This window comes from Esox lucius, chromosome 23, assembly GCF_011004845.1.
Source record: "Esox lucius isolate fEsoLuc1 chromosome 23, fEsoLuc1.pri, whole genome shotgun sequence".
NCBI lineage: Eukaryota > Metazoa > Chordata > Actinopteri > Esociformes > Esocidae > Esox > Esox lucius.
In genome coordinates this window covers 22,729,779-22,751,402 of record NC_047591.1, presented here as the reverse complement: position 1 = coordinate 22,751,402, position 21,624 = coordinate 22,729,779, and the positions used below count along the sequence as shown (strand labels likewise).

Sequence of the window (21,624 nt, the reverse complement as noted above, 5' to 3'; positions counted from 1 at the left end):
GAGGACCACGAGGACAATATATACACAACTGAACCACGTTCACTGGAAGAACGGACTTGCAGAAAGTCCACAGAATGGTGGTATGGATTCTGAACTTAAAAGGGCAAAAACTCACAATGCGTCACTGCTAGCTAATTGTAAATATACTCATGCATAAAATCTGGGTTATAGCACTGTTGTTTCGGCGGTCACTAATAGTAATGCTACACGCCAACACATGAGAATAGGTAACAACAAAGAAAGAATGTGTGAAATTTAACAAAAGGGTGGTTGGAAACTAAAACAGAAGAACACTGAACATGTAAACTGTCAATTCATCCTGTAACTATTTCCCAATCCAGAAAGCTGAGTGAATATAACCCTTCAGAAAACCAAAAAACAGCAGAGAAAATAAAAGCTTCAAACCACAGGAGATGAGAAAGTTGTCACAGTAACAAGAGAGCATAAGACAAGCATTAGATTTTGGTAAGCGCACCCCTTCAGCTATTACAAAAATCACAACTTAAAATGTATAAAGCTTTTTTTGTTCGTCTCGTAAAGTCACAGTTACCAAAAGAAGAGCAAGTGAATAATTTATTACATACGCTAGAACAACATTACCCTAAACACTATTATCTATGAGGTATATCTGAGAACATTTTGGTAAGGAGAGCACGGTCTGCGCTATTGACATGCCATGACTTTTTCATTTTCTTTTTTTATTTAAAGCTTTGCAACCATTTGGCAGAACTACACGTGTAAAGATGAGAGAAGAGGGGGAAGAAACAGACAGATTCGGAAAGCCTTTGGTATAATTTCTTGTCGTTTCTTTCCGTAGGGATTGCATTGGAAAGCACCACAGTCAGATCACCACATCGCCCACCAGTCAACAGAGTGATGTCTGGCTAGACGCTGAGGTATTCACAGGAGTAAAAAGCACAGAAAGGTCTAGACTTCGCTTTGGTTCAAGCAAGGCACTCGTCCTGTGGTTATCTAATACTTTGCAAGCACTCTCTAGGTCTTTGATAAAGATGCTCCATTGGAAAAGTAATCTAGCTTGCTAACAAATAGGCCTACACACATTACTAGTAGTGAAAAAGGCATTTAACCATATTAGTGACACAGGCCAATAACCCTACTAGTGACATAGGCATATAACCATATTAGTGACATAGGCCTATAACCGTACTAGTGGCGTAGGCCTATTATAGTAGTAGTGACATAGGCATATAACTCTACTAGTGACCAGACCTATAACCCTACTAGTGACGTAGGCCTATAACAGTAGTAGTGACGTAGGCCTATAACAGTAGTAGTGAAGTAGGCCTATAACAGTAGTAGTGATGTAGGCCTATAAGTCTATTGTGTCACCTATAGAGAGAAAGAATCCATTGGCTCATATTATTCCATTAATCCCACATCAACTGTTGCCCTCTATTCATTCTTATCTGCCCGTATTGAATACAACATGCAGCATTATGCTACACCGTACAGCCTTCATGTAGTAGACGAACGTGGCAACACTTGATAAAGCTGTTAATATTCATAAATGACAATGGTCCTAAAAAAAATCCTGGAGATTCAACATGTCTCTTTAATGTCAGCGTCAGGTACTTTTCCAAACAGGAGATTGAAGAATGATTAGTATAAGTCCCAAACTGTACACAACTACTAAATATGTTAACAGGTGTTCTGTTCTGTCTGACCCATAATACGCTCGGAGTACATCCTGGTTTGTGTCATACTGAGAGGCCCCTTCACCAGTGCCTTTGGTTTATTTGCTTTGAGGTTTCTTTGGTTTGGTTTAAATCACAGCGTTGCACTAAAACAATTGGCTGGGAGGAGGATTGTGGCAATGTCCACCACCATGTTTTTCATAAAAAATATATTTAGAATTTTCATTGGGTCTGATTGTTAGGATTAATACTAGATACTTGGGTATTGAGGAAAGCATTTCAAATCAACTGACTGCGGCCCTCTCTTCACAGGCAATAGTAAAAAATAAATAAAGCTAACATAATTTCAGTTTGATAAAATCTATTTCTGACAGGTTTTCCATTTCTGATCTTGTAAGGTCATTACAATTACAAAAATCAGAGAAAAAAGCAAATTCTGTCGAAATCTGGGAATAGTATTAAAACAGGCTCTCCCTGTGGGTATCTTCTTGAATGTATTATGTTGATCAGAGTAACCTGCCCATGTGCAGCCTCAGTGCTTTAGCGCAAAATAGTGTTGTTTTGGTTTGGGGGTTTTGTTACCTCAGTGTGTGGCTTGGACACACATACTTGTGATCTGGTGAAGGGGTTTCGGAGACACACAGTATTGATCAAACATCTACACAAAGCCTCCCCTCCCCCATACATCCATTATTTCAGGGGAAGAGGCGTGAGTTCAAGAGACCAAGAGAAAAGAGGGGAGGAGAGAGAGAGAGAAAATTAAAACGAAAGCATGGGCTAAGCGCAGACCGTACTAGGAAAAAAAATCTTTGGTATCTTTGGTTTCATCAACACGATTAAAATTACAAATGGAAAAGTCAGTGAGGTAGCCTCTTTGGATCTCACTATGGAAATAGAAAGACTTTTTTTTTTACACACACACGTCAGTCTTGGAAGCAGCTAGTTTTAAGGGAATCCTCTGTTTTCCATCTAGCATGTAAAACAACAACGACCAACCTCTCAGATGTTCCAGTTGTCTTTGGTGAGTCTGTGTTAATCAACGCGTGGCCCGGTCGTACCAGTGACACAAACGTCAGGCTGAAGAGCATTTGCTTGTCCGTCATGGGAAGCAGAATAACGCAAAGGTCTTGCAAATAAAACAAATAAATGAATAATAAATCACAGAAGAAAACAGATGCAGTGCTCATTCATTATTTTTTTCATCAACAGATTGTTTTCATCGGGGGAAAGAAAATCAAAAAATATATGTAGGAAAGAGATTTAACTAAATTAGTTAGGCAATAATATAGTGACAACATTCATCATTACAACTATCCTGACATTGCTACATTTTGAAAACATTGTTTTGTCATTTTACTAAACAAACACTGCTGCTTTTTAAAGGCTAACTAGTCATAAATCAACGGGGGTAGCGTGTAAGCACTGCATCTTGGATGCTCTAGCATTCTTAAATACCCATAAATATTCATCCAAACAATTACATCTAATTAAATAACATTAAATAATTAAGTAAAAAACTATAATGTGGACTAACACCTCATAAATAAATACATTTGACAGCATCGTCAAGAAGAGAACAGAACAAACAATGTAAACTTTGGCAAGCTAATCAGGGTAACGGGTTTTAACAGAGATTTGGCCATTTAAATTAATTCTCAATTAAAACAAACAAGTATAAATTACATAAATAAAATCATATATTGCAAAAAAAAAAAAAACTAGGAAAGACAACTTAAATTGTACATTAGGCATTGGCAAACGAACATAACTGAAGACAAGCAGATTAAAACCTCTTTGGATTGTGGTTTCATACCCATGGTTGGCACATCATCTTCCTCCAGACCAGACTGCAGTGAGTATGGAAGTGGACTCCACCCAACTCTGAGCCTCAGGACTAAAGTTAGAACAGGAAGGCTTGGGTCGTGGTGGAGCATCTTTGGACTAGAAGCCTTACAGCAAGAGTGTCAACTCATTCCACGGAGGGCCAAGCGTCTGGGGATGTTTGCAATCTCTTTTAAATTTGTGTCCAATTAAGACCTATTAAACCAGGTGATGGGGAACTAATCAGTGACCTTAATAAATCAATTGAAATGGAGGAGCAAAATCCTGCAGACCCTGACAGTCGTGGAAGGAACTGGACACGTGCCCTACAGAAAGACGTCTAAAGGATAAAGCTATTCGACCGATATTTGAGCAGTTTCTCTCAACAGGTTGAACTATTGTTCTGTATCTACGTTTTTTGGTTGTTTTTTATTTTATTTTACTGTGAACGTGTAGTGTTCGTTTCCCCAAAATAACTAAACTCATGCATCACGCGCCTACGAGTACCTAATTCCCCCTAACCCGTTCGTACCTTCCTCGGCAGACACGGACAGTGTGATTCAGCAGCAGACTAGGGAGCAAATTGAACAGATTTAGTGCGATGAGAAAGATGGGGGAGAGAGTGTGCGCATCACGTTATGTGTTACTGATTGTAAGTTAGGTTCTGAGTACTAAATAATGACAGTCAAGAAACCAGGTGGTGTGTGTGTGTGTGTGTGGGGGGGGGGGGGGGGGGGGGGGTGCTCTGTACAGCAGTTATCTTTGGTGTGTAGTCTCACATAGTTTCACAGAATCATGTTTTTCTACAGACTGCAGTGTCAGACACACCCGGGACCTCCGGCGGGATGTTCCCTAGCGGAGCATGGGAGAACAGAGGTAGGCGGCGTCCGGCGAAGGGCAGGACCTATCGCACCTGCTGAATCACACGCAACCGTGTCGGACTCGGAACGCACCGTTCAGACCGCACATGCGGGCGGCAATTAACATGCATGTACCGGGTGGCCGTGTCTGGGCCGCGTGGGTGTGTACGCACGGCTGTTTCTACGGTGGTTACACTGCCAGGGAAAAGAAACTTCGGGGAAAAAAACTGCTGTTGGAATAATCATGAATCTTTGGTTTTGTAGCTGATGAGGTTCTCGTTGTTCTTTTCCATTTTTCTTGAAAAACTGCATAGGCACACGTTAAAGACAATCTTCAGCTTCGAGAGACACACGACTCTGCCTCCGGAAACAGCCGTCCCAGCGGACAGAGCTCCCGCACGTGTTTAAACCCTTTCAGTCCAATCCTGCTTCCCCTTAAAATGTCCTGACCAATCAGAACAGAACAAAGCCACTTCGCCCGTTCCCCTGATGTCCTCTTCCTCCTCTTCATCGTCATCATCTCGCCGCTCACATTTATAATTATCTTCCTCTTTAGAACAGTTAGGTGCAGAAAATGTTTCTTTGGTTTCGATTTGTCAATAAATAGAAAAAGTCTCACGTGTCCATTTATGGTCCTTTAAGCCTTTGGCTTCTATATCATGAAAACCTGTGTTTTATAGGACAAGGGGCTGCTTACCAGACTCTGCTTTGGTTGTTTGATCGATGGCTGACAGCAGTAGGAGTTGGACATGATTGAACTCTTCAGATCCTACATAGACTTGTGAAGACGGGCAGGGGGTTTGTGTATTTACAGAATGTGTAACGCAGTGGATGATTGTTAGGGTGGCGTCCTCAACATCAGTAGGACAACTGTGAACCACAGAGGGGGACGCTCAGCTGAGATCATGTGACAAGCAGGGTCACTCCGCGTCCCCAATGACACCCTATTCTCTGTGGGCCCTGGTCTAAAGTAGTGCACTATATAGGGAATAGGGTGACAATTGAGATGCAGACACTTCCTGGCCTCTTGCTACAGTTTGGTGTCTCTTTCCTAGCCTGGCTCCCAGGGTGTGCACAACCCAACCCACTGGAACCCAGGCTAAGTGTGCATTTAGTCCACAACGAGCTGAGCGTTCCTCCGTCATATCAACGTCTGAACCTTGTCAAGAGGTGAAACTAAGCAGGCATCGTCTTTGAGATTGTCCTCTTTTTATATTACAAAGGCCCTGATCAGCCAAGCCAGTTCATCTCACAGAGGTAACAGAACGCTGAGGAGCCTGGAGTCCTAGGGTGCATCCACAATTGGCGCCCTATTTCCGACACAGTGCCCCACTTTTTACCAGAGCACTTTAAAGGCAATAAGGTGTCATTTCAGAGCCAGTCCTACTGGGCCATTAGAAAGGATGAAGTGGGGTGGGGAAGGCTAGCATAGGGCTGACTCTAGTAGTCAGGTTAATACAACGGGTGGTTAAGTAGTGCGTAAAGCTAGCTTATATTGATAACTTCCGTCTCATCAGAAGCCTTCTGCAACACTAACTAATGGAATGGTGTCATCAAGGTTGTGTACCGCCCACACAGTGTGTGTGTGTGTGTTTCTGTGTATGTGGTTTGCCATGCCCAGTGCTGAGTAATTACACTACAGAGAACATTGCGTGCGTGCAAGAGTGGGTAGCGAAGTATAAGTGGTATTAGTAGTTGTTTAGTAGTACTGAAGTGATAATAGTACTTGTATTAGTGTAGTAGCAGTACTGTAGTAGTACCAATAATAGTGGGTGTTCTTCAACCGCTGTTTAGAAATGGCATCCTGAGTTTTCTAATATGTGAAGAACGTTCTGAATTGAGTTGCAGACCCAGTTCTATTTCAAAGGAAAATGTGCTTCAAGATTGTGCTCACATTCTTTACAGACTACTATTGCTGTGAGAAAGACCGAAGTGTAGTAGCCACGTTACGCTGTGTTGTGTGTGTGTGTCTGTCTGTGTGTGTGTCTGGCGTGTGTTGTGCTTGCATACTTATGAGTGGCTGGCTGTGTGACGGTCTCTTAAGTCATGTCTTGCTCTACCCTTCATAAAATCTGATGAGGATGAAGAAGACAATAACGTTTCCGCAATCATCTCTCAAGCCTCCGCCTGTTCTCAGCTGTCTGTTGACCGTAGGTCGTTCAGAAATCCTGGTTGGAGGATTTGATTACACCTTCACAATTCCGACTGTCTTCAAAGCGGGTTTTCCAGAAGACCAGGTTAATGTCAGAATAATGTCAGAACTAGAGAGACCGCGTATGCATGTTTTCACTGCTTCTTTCAAGAGCTTTCAAATTATAATGCTGGCTAAACGTTTTTCATTCTTTTCTACTATTGACACTTTTCACCTGGACTAATGTTGACAGGTTTCACCCAAATAAATCACAAACTGTCTAAATTAATGGAAGTTAGAATGTTAATTACTAGGAATTTTTGGAGACAAAATATATATATTATGTTAGAATTCTTTAGGATAATCTAAATGAAGTCTTGTATGTAGAGATAGCTAGGACATTCAATGGTTAATTCTTTGGTGGGTTAGCTAATCTTGAGGTTTTAATCCAATACTGCCTATGGATCATTTACACAATACTATGTATATATAAAACAGAATATAACACTTGGTCTTTGGTTTTGGGGCTAATTTTTGGAGTGACATTATCAAAACAAAATTAGAGCATTATAATAAAGATATGGCTGGGGGTGTGGCCAGTGAATGGGGGGTGTGGTTTATACATCATGTGCAGGGGTGGGGTTACTCTACGGTGCTTCGTCAACATTTCATAAATGAATTTGATTGGTTTTTGCTTGTTCAGCCAGTAAACAGCCCCTTTCCTTTTTCTAACTCTTCCTCAAAAAGCAAAAAGTAAAAAGTTTTGGTTTTCCAGTGGTGGTGCGATGCGCCCCTCCTTGGTAGCTTTGACCGGCTGTCCCCGTTGCCACCCCACCCCCCTCCCTCAAACCTCCCCCAACCCCCCCCCCCCCCCCCCCCCGTTGATCACGCTTTGGTACAAGTGCTGGAGGCAGAGGAGGCTCCGCCTGGACTTCCCTCATCCATCCATTTGTCCAGGCTCCGCCTCCGGGCGTTCATAAAGAAGTTGCTAACGGTGGTGAGCTCCAGCCCCAGCTGCTGTGAGATGGTCATCTGCATCTCCTTGGACGGGCGCTTGTTCTCTTTGAAGATGGCCAGAAGGGTGCGACGCTGTAGGTCAGTAAAAACCAGGCGGGATTTCTTTGGTGTATTGCTCCTTTCCTTGCTTGGGTCTTGCTCTTTTCTTTTGCACGCTTCAGGAAGGAAGGAAGGGGGAAAGAAACCCAAGGAGAAAGGATGGAAGGACACAGAGAGACAGGGTAGGTGAGAGGAAGAAAAGAGAAAAAATGTTAGTAGTCACATAATTAAGTTTCAGTAAATAAAACATCTCTATTACTGCACGAAGTGTCAAAAACAAACTCAATGGAGTTTTCTATTGAACTGGATTTTCTTTTGTCCTAGACTAGGCTTAATCAGTGTCTGCGAAACCGGCCCCATATGTCTTTAACTTGTAAGTGTTACGGCAGGGGGTCCTTCCTGAGGGAGAACTGCTGGTTATAAACTGTTTAGTCAGGATCCCAGATGCAGATCGGGTCAAACAGGATTTCAGCCATCTGTACATTTAAGCAACAATGTAGGAGGTGTGTTTTTTTTTTGTGTCCAAAATACCAAGGCTAAGTGTTGTTCTTACTCAAAACGCTTCGCGGAGTGCCTAGACCCAGAGTCGCGTTATACTGGCAATACATCAGAAGCCTCTGAGATGCCTTAACTGCTATTATAAATCAGTTATCAATGAAACTCAGAGCAGTAAAAGTGATGTAATACCAGGTTTATAATAAACAACATACCTTAGGTGTGAAAACATACTTATTTACTTTACAAACAAGTGCCAGTCATACATATTGTAAATGTAGTTGTACACACAAAATCCCACAAACAATAAATGATCTAAAGAGTAACGATAAAACGTGACAGTCACTTTGCCCTCACAATAACCTCGATCACAGCCCTCTCTCGGTCCCAAACTAACATCCCTACAATAAATATGTCAGGCATTTTGATTTGATTGCCTGACCTTTCTAAAGTTCTTGGAGTGATTTAATCTGAACTTTATAAATTATATAGCAATTAATAATATCAAACAGCTCAATAACCTCAACAAATAGGCCTACATTTAGACAACAGCTGAAGCCAAACAAAATGGAGCATGAGGAAGAGACACGAAAACACGGTTTAACAGCATAGCAAAAGCTAACACTAGCCATACGTCATTCTCCAGTCAGTGGGCGGGAAATTAGGTGAAGGATAAAGACAAAGCTCCTTTCTGTTGACAGAACAAGTATCAAATGTCAGCATTCCTTTACAAGATGGATGCCATGCCACGCACACACACGCACGCGCGCGCACACACCGCTCTCCAGTAAATCCACCATGCAACTTCGCAATCCAAGCAGACAAACAAGCAGGTGTACAAACACAGGCTACGAGTGAACAAGCAGATAACCAGACACAAAACTCTCAGCACTCGACACAAAGTCCCGTTACGTTATGTTAACACGGCATTCATTAAACACGCTTCCTGAAAACGGGACAAAATTGTTTTTAATTATTAGCACAACCCTCTGTATGAAACCAACGAATCATTGTAATACATTTTCAATCGTTCATCCTGACATGATTTATCCATTTTAAATAGCTGTCCAAATCCAATCCTTGGTTTTCATATGATTACATAGGCTGCAACTGTTATTCTGTGTGCATGATGTAACCCCCAGAGGCAAAAAACAGATTGAGACCCTATGCGTGTCTGACGCTGTATCCCTGGCATTCAGCACCGGCTGGCCTGGGTTTAAGATTTGATTTGATTACCTCCCTGAATTAAGTATGCACAACTGAGACCCGAAGAGATCGATATGAATCAGGTTAAGAACTCAATTGAGTACAAAACTATTATGTAAGTGGAAACTATCCCAGAGAGCTTGGTGTAAATAAACACGGAGTTGTCTGTCCCGGCATCTCCTATCCTCCTGTCGTTATCGCCAACGCCTAGAAAGATAGACTCCGGGCCTTAATAGAATTGTGTTAAATTGCTACATTTTAAGGAATGAATATAAGTGGGCTAACAGCCTAGAAAGAGAACTGTGGTAATCCGTTCATATAGCATAGAGGCACTGGTTATACGTATTCTAGCCTGTAACGAACAGACAATGCAGTTTTTAACATTCAGAACATGATCGTACAGGCTTGATCGTGCAAGTTCCTATTTTGGAAACAGCCGTATAACATAAAGCCCGCATTTCAGTGTCGCAATTTGTACGGTAGTCTAACGTCTTCCGAGCATTCTGAATGCTGTATGAGGCGCTCTCCGTAGTGCTGAAAGAACTCTGGTAGTATGTTAGGTGTCCACAATATTCGGCCTTGTTATTTTTGAACGGCCAACCTTAACTTCTAGACGTAAGAAGGCCTATAATGCTCGGACGATGGCTAAATTACGTAGGCCAACAGAATAGCTGGTAGCCTACTCGTCTACAAATGTGACGTACAAAGAAAATGGAAAATCAACAACCAGTTTTACTATTTCAAATTGGCCAATTTGAAATAATGCATATTACACGGTTCACAGCCAAACGGAATGACTATGCTTTAAGACAGACACAGCGGGGGCTATAGGCCGGAGGGTTGTCATTTCCACACCCACCTCTCCGGCGGTGAAAATGAAACTAAAAAGAGAATTTACAGTATTCGACCAGAAGGGGGCAGTATTAACCGACAACATTCTGAGACTACTGGGACCACATGCCCGTAATGGTCACTGGGAGGTTCTGCACGTGAACTAGGCCTACTGCATAATTAAAACTGACACAACGACGCCTATTCGATGTGAGTTTTTCCCCATTCAGCAAAACCTCGTTCCACAATTACAGCGTTTAGTGTAGGATTGCATAGGCTTATCTCACGACAATTAATAGGAATATACATATAACTACTGAAATAATGTCATCGAAAACGAAAAAGATCTAACAATGCCTAAAAACAACAACAGTGTTATACTTGTATTCTAGGTGTTTGTGCTGAATTGCAGTATAATTAATAGACTGATAAATACGACTGTGTGGTATTTGAAATTAATTTTTTGACCTGCTTGACATGTGAGTGCATGAATTATTACTACAATTACTCAGGTCACATTTCTAATTATCCCATCAAACAAATGAAAGGCTATGCCATGATCTTTTGGGGTGGGAGGTTAGACCAGGTATAGCAAAACAAATTAAAATGTCTTGACCATGAATTACTGAATGTTACTTACATTATTCTAGGCTTCCTGGCCTTCTGGGTTCAGGTTAATGACATCTGAAAAGCTTACTAACCATTAAACAAAAGCGCAACAATCCAAACCGACGTTTTCATGTGATGACGCAAGTATCTCTTATAACCTTGAAATATAGATCTGGACCTTAAAGCCAGTTCCACTGAGTATTATTTCCCCCCTTTAATCAGGAACGTATTAGAAACTGATTTAGACACGGGACACCAGGTGGGTGCAACTAACTGTCAGGTAGAACAGAAAAATATACAGGATCCTTGAATACCCTGGTCTTGTAACAATCGCTAGCCCAGGGTGCCCGAAAAAAAATACTCTTGACACTTCAACTTGTTAAAGTCCACATTCCAATCAGTGACAAAAAGGTTCTTTCCAGACGGCGGTTAGGAATCTCAGAGCAAAGGACAGAACATGCCCACCAACTCGCACTCACACGCACACGCACACACACACACACACACACACACACACTTTTCATTTCTGACAGGTTACAGTAGAATCAAAAACGCAATTATATTTTCAGAGAGGGTTATAGTTTATAGGCCTAGTGTTTCCAGAGGAGATGGAGAGGGGAGTTCACTTTGGGGCTTTTCTTTAAGGGTAAAGTTAAATCAATAGGATCAATAAAGTAGGCTTCCCTCCACTTTTACCAGAGGGATGACAGCTGTTGTTGCCCGCGGTTCATCCTATCTATTTGGCACATGTATATCAGTTCTGTGTTTCCAACCACACACGGCCAATACAAGTGTATGGCTGTAGGGATATCCGCCAGTTAAGAGTGAGAGCACATCTTAGCCAAGCCGAATAGCTGTCACCCTTGTCATGTCGGGCCGCGTTTCCTACAGCTATGAGTCAAGCGCGCATTCGTTTAATTATTTTCTACCCCTATCGCATATAAATAACAGACGCCACGGGCTACATCTAATGAGAATCTAATGGTGAGTGTCATGTCTTATCTGCAGGTTATCGGGGTCTGGTGAAATTCATACGCTCTCAGCCTGGAAGATTACAATTTTAAAGCCATATATAAATAGTTGAGGATCAATATATTTTTTAAAGTGAAAATGATGTATTATGTCTCCATTTACTGTGTTTTATGATTCATATCACATACAATGCAAATGGATAACCTTGGGCCTCCAGTAAAACTAGAAGGGATATTTTTCTCCTGAAATCACAAAACTTTATCCGCTCTTAATATCAAAAACATAATTGGAAATGTCATTAAAATATCAACTTCAAATGTTGACGTGATCATTTTATAAAAATAATCCCGACAAGAAAAGCCAACCATATCAATAGAAGCCAATCAAATAGATAGTAGATCCACACCACATCACAGCGTTAGTGTGTCTTAATGCAGGCTAAACAGACTATATAGGCTACGTTTATAATAGCCATCTTAATTCATACCCAAAAATGTAACACAGGCCTATTATAAAGGTAAGTATATTAGGTAAGATATTAATTAATATCCATGATTTTCATCAATTTACCAAATTACCCAAAAGGCTGTGTCCAACTAAAAACACCAGGCACCGTGAACCAAAACCTAAATAAGTATAATCCTCATTTAGTTATTTAGAGAGCTCCTCACAGCTCCTCGAAACATGCAGTGGACATGTAGTCACCTGTTGTTGTGATGCTGTTAAATGGGAGTAAATTCAAAACAGGAAACAGGAAAAACAATCATTATCATAAAGGGGCATAAATGGAAACCCAGCAATAACACTAACCAGTTGGGCAGACACACAAGCATTTCCCTAATCATAATGCCCCAAACCTAACCTTAACCCTAAACTTAACCATGAGTCCTAACACTAAACCTTATTATTACCCTAACTACAATTGCACATTTTTCTCTGAACCTAACATTTATGCCAAAAGATTACTTGTATAAAAGGGAATAGGAACAATTTTTTACATTAATTGTTTTCTCGTGGTTTACAGTTTGGGGACATTTTGGGGTCTAGGACCTCAATTCCAACATTCCCCAAAACAAGTTGATTATGGGTTCTGCAGTGTTAACTTCAGCACGGAGTCTTGGTTCTGTTAAATATATATTCACCATGAAAAATAATTTACATTTAGCCGATGCTTTCATCCAAAGTGCCCTCATCTTAACATAGAGCAGCAGGGGCGGATAACCACACAGACCACTGAAAGTAAGTACATTTTCTCCTCAACAAAGCTGCAGTAAGCCAAGTCAGTGTTAGAATGGAAAAAAGCAGAAGATTAAATGTTGGCGCGTTACGGTTAAATAACCAACACAGCCTCATTTAAATAAACCAGCAGGGTATTTAACCCCTTCATCATCCTCACTGAGAAAATTGTTTAACCTTTAATATTTTGTCTGGTGTGGTGCACACGGCTCAATATGGTAATCAATCACCCAGTTTATTAGACAGGTGCATTGTGGGTACTGGCTATAGCAACGAGAGGGAATCGACTCCTATGAAGCTGATGGCTGGAGTTAGAGTCGACTACATGAAACACTGGGAGTCATTCAGCACTATATTAACCGTATCAATATGGCGATGTTTAGAAAGTTCTTGAAATGTGCGTACACTGGGCTGTACGCTCCGGTCCTCCAATATAACTACATGTCTTAAAGCCTAAAACTGAGCTCTATTAGAAGACAAGTGAGGCTGGGGCTTTTAAACGATCTAAGGAGCTGGACTGGACAAGTATCACAGAGAACATGTATGACAGAACGGAGAGAGGCCTCTACTTTGCTCGCCACAAAAAAAAAGTTAGGGTTAGGGTTAACCTCCCCCGACTTTAAAAGAGCCCTGATTAGCTATAGACTAACATGTCTTTGTAAACAGCTGTAAGAAAAGAGAAGGCCCTGTGACATTATTTACATGTATTATATTTCTACACATAACAAATGTTCATTGTGACGGTGTGTCAGAGGTGCTCCGCACAACATTCCTGACACAGCTAACGACCCACCTCCCTGGAGCCCTAGGGTGGTGCACTAAATATGGAATAGGGTGCCATTGGGGAAGCCATTTGTGTGTTCATAAGAGGAGGGAGCTGGAGTGGTGACATGGAGAGGTGGACGCTGTACTGGAGATCAATATTCCACCACAAAACATAAGCAGTAATGATGTCTTCTCTTGTTCAGACACAAACCAACCCCTGTAAGAAAACCCAACAGGCCAGAATACAGCAGAACAAAGTCGTCACTTTTATCAGCTTTTATATAGGTATCTGGAAAGTTTTTAGAATACCATACATTGCCTGCTCTTCCTGGTCCACTTGCTCTCTCGGATTTAAAAGCATCTCTTTATTTCCCCTGCCTGACAAATCAAAAGGAAGTCATTCACTGCACTCCTGCGTCTCCTCATATTTCAGTCCCCAACTTGATGCAGTTGTTTAGGTGATATCAGAATTAAAGGTGTAAAAGTTGTAACCATTTACAGTTTCAAAGCCAAACAAGAATGTTTTGAAATGTTGCTTTCCCCCTCTTGTGTTCTGGATCAAGCCCAACCCGGAGTTTTCAGGAACCAATCAGAAACTTTTTGCAGTCTAGAAATCCTTTTGGAAGATCTCTGATCTAAACTCCTTGTACTGGGACGGTAGACTCAAACGCTGTGGGCGTGGCATAGCATGTTCATAACAAGGCGTTTGCCATCTGGGCAGCTACATCAAGGCCGTCTCTGTAAATTTCAGGAACAGCAAAATAGTAAAAACTAATTACAAGACAGACGCAGGTAGATGCATTCATTACTTCACATCAACCGCCCTACACCGAGGCCCTGTGCTCTGCCCCAAACGCTGTGGATACTGGAGGTCAGGGCCAACACTGCATTCCACACTCAACTCGATCGCCTAGTGGATGGTGGATATTGGCTTATTGTCCGAGACGAGAGGGTTGCATAAAGGAAGATGGTACGGGCTAACACTTCCTGCCAACAACACTTCCTAACTTCCTATCCCTGCTAAAATCTGGCTGCTGGACACTTCCTGCTCTTAGTTGTGCTCTTTTGCTCTTATTTGCATTAAGAGTCTAAGTGACATTTTCATATAGTGTTCCTCCGCGTTATGTATGGCACACTCACACACACAGACACACACACAGACACACGCACGCGCACACACGCACACGCGCACACACGCACACGCGCACACACGCACACGCGCACACACGCACACACACACACACACACACACGCACACACGCACGCGCACACATGCACACGCGCACACACGCACACGCACACACACACACACACACACACTGTGTTTAATCTCATTCTCTAATCAATGTGATAATGGTGGGAGCCTAGCAGCCTATCTGGGAATCACTGTCCTCACACAGTGGTGATGACATCACCAGACAGCCAGCCAATAGGTCCAAAGGTCTGCGGCCAGACAATTTTATTAGCCCTTTGAAACAACCAATCACAACTACCTTGCATTGATATCCAGTGATGTCACTGCGTTGATGAGGAAATGGTCTCTGAGGGATTTTTGTCAAATAAAATATAAACCCTGCGCCTATAACCTATTATCAGCCATCAGGGTTTTTTACATACACTAATACGGGCGCACGCACACACGCGCGCACACACACACACACACACACAAGGATAAACTTAGAAACAACCGTTCCAACGCTGCTGTGTGATTTCCTATGACAGAAAACTGCAATGTTATCCAGTTTCATCATCTATGGTATCTTAATACTCATCATGATACAGAAATAAAGCCAACTGATACTCCAAACACAAACAGCACAATACATCAAACCCATATCGATCAAACTGTCCAGCATCTTAGCACATAAAATCAAATATGACAGATACCTTGGAATTATCAAACCAATTCAATTCTGAAAAGTTTATTAGTCTGATTACTGCTTAATTTAACATATCCAATCCTGGTTTTGGTTCAGGGATTTTGTCTATTGATAAGGCTTGAATGTGATCATGAGTGAGTCAGTGTGCTTCTGGTTTTAGAAGAAGAGTGCTGGGGGGGTAAACTTTGCCCTTTACACAAGCTGTGTGTTGACAGCCCTGGCATGACAAGATGATAGAGAGAAACACTGTTGGACTGTTTGTCCAGGCCGACCAAACTAGCAGATTATATAATGGCTGATGCTTTAACTGGACAGAAATACAGTTACTCAGCCTCTTGCTATCTTGACCTGGGCTGGAAAACAAAAGTAAATACATTGAGATAGGCGGACACTGATATGGTCGTTTACAACATGGGCTAATCTCTAATCCCAGAGCTGACTGAACTAATCAACTCAGTGGCTGATTTAGCATGTCAGAGAATCCATGCACATATTACCTGACAAAACAAAAGTAATCCCTTCAACTTTCTAAACAACTGGTGAATATCTGGATAAATGGTGTATTTTTATTAAAATCTTAAGTAGGCATGTGTTTCATTTAAATGGATTAAACCGGCGTATGAAGGCCATTATCCACAATTGGATCTCTCCAATCCAATATAAACATTTAATCCAATACTTAATATATCCAATCTAATATCCAGGAAGCCTTTTCAATCCATTAACATCCCTAGATACACCCCCCCCCCCCCCCCCCCCTAAAAAACATCCACTAACTACACATCACACTGGGTGCATTCGTGTCTGTCCCCAGAATTACTACATGTTGGTTTTGTTTTTGACATACCATAGTTTTGGGTCCCTGTGCACAATGTAGTCAGTGTCTGACATTGTACTCCATTTGACCCAATCATGGCGTGCTCCCTACTGGCACCTGTAGGGGAGGAGGCACACAAGGAGAGGTCTTGGTGGGGTAATCAGTTCTCCAGTCCTGGTAGGTTTAGCCTACAACATCGTCATCATTACACTGCAATTGCCTTCCGCGTACAAGACAGAAACCGCATACACTCATTGCCTGTCTTGTGGATTTAAATAATATATATATATACCAAAACCAATAAATCACAGGTTAATAATGTCGACTGTTCATTTGTCACTTGTTAATTTTACAGTTTCTGGAAGACAGTTCCTACAAATATGAGCATATATGCAAACACATGAAGTCTACGTGACAGGCAGGCCCGAGCTGAAATCCCGCACAGTGCTTCTGTCGGTGTACCCATCAAATAACCCGCAAATCATATTTAAAACACTTCATTTTGGATTGCAACAATAGTCTACTCTCGCTCATATCCCAGGTCAGTCTCTCTCAAAGTGCACTGTCAAGCCAACGGGACAAGGCAGTTTTCTCTTAGGTCTGGGAACAGCTAGGTGGACGTGAGTGTTCTAGCCGTCAGAGAGCTGCATAGATAGCTCCAGTGCTGGGAAGAAGGTATCACCGCCCTGCATGGTTGCGTCGTCAGCTTTACTGGAACGGCTCCGGCTCAGGTTCCGCGGATCAATGCGATTTGGGTCCACACGTTTGTGTTATTGTTGCCAGCATTAATGCCCTTTTAATCTTGTGGAGATTATCGCTATCGATCCAGATCCATACTGCCTAACAGATTTGTTTGAAAAAGTGACACAACCGCACGGCCGAAAGACTGACAGGAGTGACAATAAACAAATTGTGCATGCACGCACAGCCCAAATGTGTCTGATGTTCGAGCTTTGATTTTGTTCATTTACTATTTTTTTCTGCGCCTTATACATTACTAAAATGTGTATTTGTAATTCATACGTAATTAGTATTACATATTATGTTAAATTCGATTTGTAATATTTGCTTCTTTCAAATGCTGATTTTCGATTTGGTTCTTAATGTCAGAGTGACGCCAGAAGAATGTTTAAAAACGTAGTAAAAATATTTTGCATTCGACAAAAACGATGGGACAAGATTTTTGTGTAGTTCTACCATTACAGCATATTTATGCTTACGTAAATCGCAATACAATAGATTTGACTAACTCCCACCAACTCTGATGTCTTTTGTTAACTTATCGTGTTTTATGCTTATTCTTTGTATGGTTTTCTTTTTAGCACATATCTTTGTCAATAACTAATTCATTGATTGTACTCCACTTACTACTAAACTGCATGGTTGTTTCACCTTGCTCTTATAAAATGTTTGCTGTTACTGTACATCGCTCTGGATAAGAGCGTCTGTAAAATGACTAAAATGTAGAATTTTCATAATTTATGTATTTGATTGTTCCACGCAATAGACCTAACTATTGAAATAGGACTAAAGTGGTATTATTATGTCTATTTTTTGTTACTTGTTTATAGACTAGTATATTTATTATTGCATATCTACTCATTCGTTAACGCTATAGTCAGGACTCATAACAGCAAACTGTCCGGTCTGAAAAGGCGAGAATTCTTTCATAACGACTACCCTGTGTGAATATAGTTAGTTCTGCTGGACTGTGAGCGGCATATCAATGATCTAGGCAAGGCTAGCTGTAATGGGGAATGTTGTTGGGTCCGTGAAAGGTACCTGGAGGTGTCAAGCAGGACCAGGACTGCCTGATTGCATGCAGCGGTGTGAGTGGCCACGGAATAAGCTTAAGTCAAGTGTCACGTTTGATTTGACCAAACTAATGAAGCCGAGACAAGGCCATATTCCCTGCAGAAACCCTGCAGCGAAAGGACACCTGGACCCTTTTTGTTCTCTCTGTAGAAATGTTGGATCAAATAATTAGGAGGCCTACACGACCTCAAGCTACTGAAATTGTTGTTATTGCCTATAGGCGTATTGAATATTGATACTCATACAAACCTAGGCTATATATTTTTTATAAAGATTATTAATTGGAGAGAAAACAAGCGTTGCTTATTTATGAAATGGAATTTATAACGCATCTTTCACATTATACATTTTTGTATGCGCGAGGCTTTTGTATATTCAATAGGTGATATTATTTTTTTTCTATTACACCTGCTTTTTCCAACGGCAAACAAAAGCCTCGCGCACTGGTCCACATTTTGACTGGTTAACCCGCGACAAGGTGACGTTTTGTGCTCGAGCTGTGGGTCACGCCGAGATTTCTATCAATAATTCATTGAGTCGCGCAGCTTCTGTTCTTCTTTTCAATTCCCTTGCTGCTGCCTCGCTTCCAGCCTAGCCGATCACATAATACCTTCCCCCAAAGCCCTGAGCTGCATGGCCGCAGAGTGACCGCCATCTGTAAGCTAAGATGCTGCTGCTGTGAGGAACCGAGGAAAGCTGCAACGCCTTTCCTTATAACGTACAGGCTGCCAGTGTTGGCAGTCATTGTTCCATAACTATTGAGAAAATGAAAAATGCTCAATATCAACATTCGCTGCATGCAGTCCTGGAATTTATTGCACATTTAAAGCAAATATGTTACAGAGAAACTCAATAACTTCCCATCTACACCATATCAGACATTGGATACAGCTTCGTCAAATGTCATTATCAGCCTGCTGATCAATACCTTGAGAATGTAATCTATAAAGGATCGCTGATGTTGTAGTTGTTTTGGTGTTATATCAGGCTGCATTTTAGATCATGCCCTTTTTGGAATTGCGTTCAAATGGAAATAGCCATTAATACACTCTTAGCAGTTGGTGTATCCGGGAAAACCCCCTTCGATTTGTACACAGTTAACTTCGACCAGGACACTTATATGTCTATAAAATATTTAGGGTAACCTATCGAGTAAGTGACCAGTGATGAATAAATACCCTTTATTGAAGCAATAACCTATTTTTTTTGGTTGTTTAAAAGTATTCGAGTATTTCATGAAATTTTAAGATTGTGTGTGTGTGTATATATATATATATATATATATATATATATATATATATATATATATATATATATATATATATATGTGGGGGGGGGGGGGGGGGTGATCGTAAGAACAGTGCAGGAAACAAGAAAGATATTTCAGTAATCAACATTCAATTCTGAAAGGGGACCAACGGAAGACAGGGTCAATTTCTTTTCGCCTTGACCGAACAAAAGAAAACCCAGGTCTAGCCTTTCTGTCTGTTCTCGCTAGAGGGGGCAACGAGCCTTAGCATACGGAGACCTTACATGTATTTACCCCGCTTTAAAACGCACCTCAGGCTTTGATTGGAGGGGGGGGGGGGGGGGGCGACAATCAACAACCGTCTAACATTCTCAGTCTCTCCCCGTATTTCTCTGAACCTCTCGCTCCACGTTTAGGAAAAGTCAAAGCAATGCATTGCACAGTACTCCAAGGCTACTTACTCCAGGTGTGAGAATGTCTGTTTCAAAACACAGTATCCAGTATATACAAACTAATGGCAAATGTGTCTATAATTATGCTGTTAAGATATTTTTTGGGGGATATTTCTAATTAATATAGGCCTACTGACGCTGTTATTAGTGCTGCACGTCTTGAAAAACTGTGATTTTCTTTGCATTCAATAATCTCATGTCGAAATGAAAAGAAGTATAGCCAGACTTCACCAGAACAACTTGCTTGTTAAAAATTTTAAGAGAATTCCTCAAACGTTTTGGCACAAATGTTTAAAATATGAATATATTTAAATAGATTTATATTTAATATATATAATACTGGAGACCGTTTGACCTTGTCACTGATATCGATTGTTATTATGGATCAATAATAACAATACTACTAATGTAATTTGAAATAAATGTAATTTATCTACGCTTTTTAATAGTGAGGGTCAAAAATATATATACATGCGAACTTATACACATATATACATATTATATATATAAACGTCTTATAAGTAAGTAAATAATACGGGTTTAGTGTTGTTTTTTTTGCCTTACAACGAGCAGGCAGGCAGCAACCAGCAGCGGAGAAGGGTCTTTTATTGAAGATACCTTGTCTTACCTGCAAGCCGTAGGGCCGACATCCTCTGAAACTCGGGTTCTTGCAGCCACTTCCACATCCTCCTAAAGGTCTCCCGTCCAGATTTAAGTTTACTCCATGGTTTGGGGTTCCTCAAGAGGTCCGAAAGGGTGCCTTGCGAGCGACATAGCACCCTCTGAGCGAATATCGCTTGAGGGATGCTGTACCGCTTCAGTTCGGCCGTGATCCTTTGTGCTACTTCTTTGGTGTTGATCTCTTCAAGCTGCCCCGAGTTGTTACCTTGTTGTCCCGAGGAGGAGGGCGGTCTGTCCCGGTTGGAAGCCAACACAGGCCCGTGGGATTGAGGGTGGCCCGGGTGCCCGGTGTGGTGCATCCCGTTCAAATGCGGCATCATACCTGCCGTGGGGCCACCGAGGCCTCGCGAGAGGTGTTGGTCCCCCCTGGCCAGCATGGCAGAGTGGGCATCGAAGTTGGAACTCAGCATCTTGTCGTGCCCGTGTGTGCCATAGTTGTGAAGGCTTTGCTGGGTGTTATGAATGGAGCCCAAACCGTTGCCAAGAGGGCTGCTGGCCAGCGGGGACAAACTCTGACCCATCCCGGTCATGTCCTTATGATAGGGACTGTAGAGGTTGTTCATGGCTGGTAAACCCCTGTCGTCCCGCATCAGCGTAAAACTCCCGCTTACGTTTCCAGAGAGACGCTGGTGGTGATGGTGGTGATGGTGGTGGTGCGGATGGTGGAATTTGTCCGAGACGGTTGAAATGGGGGGTAGGGGTTGAAGTGGAGTTAACGTGGTGTATGTGCCGCTCATGCCCATCCCGGGCGGGGACGTATCACACGGCATGCTCATGGCATGATGGAGGGGAAGAGACAGTTCTGGTCTGTACTCTCCGGCCCCGTCCAGAATCGTTGCCATGCTGGACACCATAGCTGACCGCGACGATGCCGCAGCCAAATCCTGATGTAACCGCAAGGAAGCCCCCGCGTTCCGATTGTGATGGGGGCTGTGGCTGTTCATCAAATCCTGGTCATGGCTTACTCCGCCATGCAGATTGCCAATGCTGTCCATTGTCATCTCTGGGTTCATGGCGTAAGCATCCAGATCCTTGGCCAGGCATCGATAGGCGTTATAGGCAGTCTTCATTCAGTCCTCATTCAGTCCATTGA

At 41.9% G+C, this 21,624-nt stretch overlaps 1 protein-coding gene across 4 annotated transcripts in view; it reads right to left on the bottom strand.

The window, feature by feature from the left end:
• Positions 1–7,352: 7,352 nt before the first annotated feature.
• The window catches only part of onecut2 (one cut homeobox 2), a 14,433-nt gene continuing 161 nt past the window's right edge, over positions 7,353–21,624 (bottom strand). Inside the window, exons 1-3 of one of the 4 annotated variants that reach the window (XM_029117075.2) lie at positions 20,479–21,624; positions 16,365–16,451; positions 7,353–7,639 (exon numbers count right to left, since the gene is read on the bottom strand). The exon at positions 20,479–21,624 is cut by the window's right edge and continues 161 nt beyond it. In XM_029117075.2, coding sequence (XP_028972908.1) covers positions 7,353–7,639; positions 16,365–16,451; positions 20,479–21,601 — 1,497 coding nt within the window. In that variant the 5' untranslated portion in view covers positions 21,602–21,624. Of the gene's footprint in view, positions 7,640–16,364; positions 16,452–20,468 lie in introns of all 4 variants that reach the window. The other 3 variants (XR_004575203.1, XM_020042696.3, XM_029117076.2) reach the window with 3 other exon arrangements.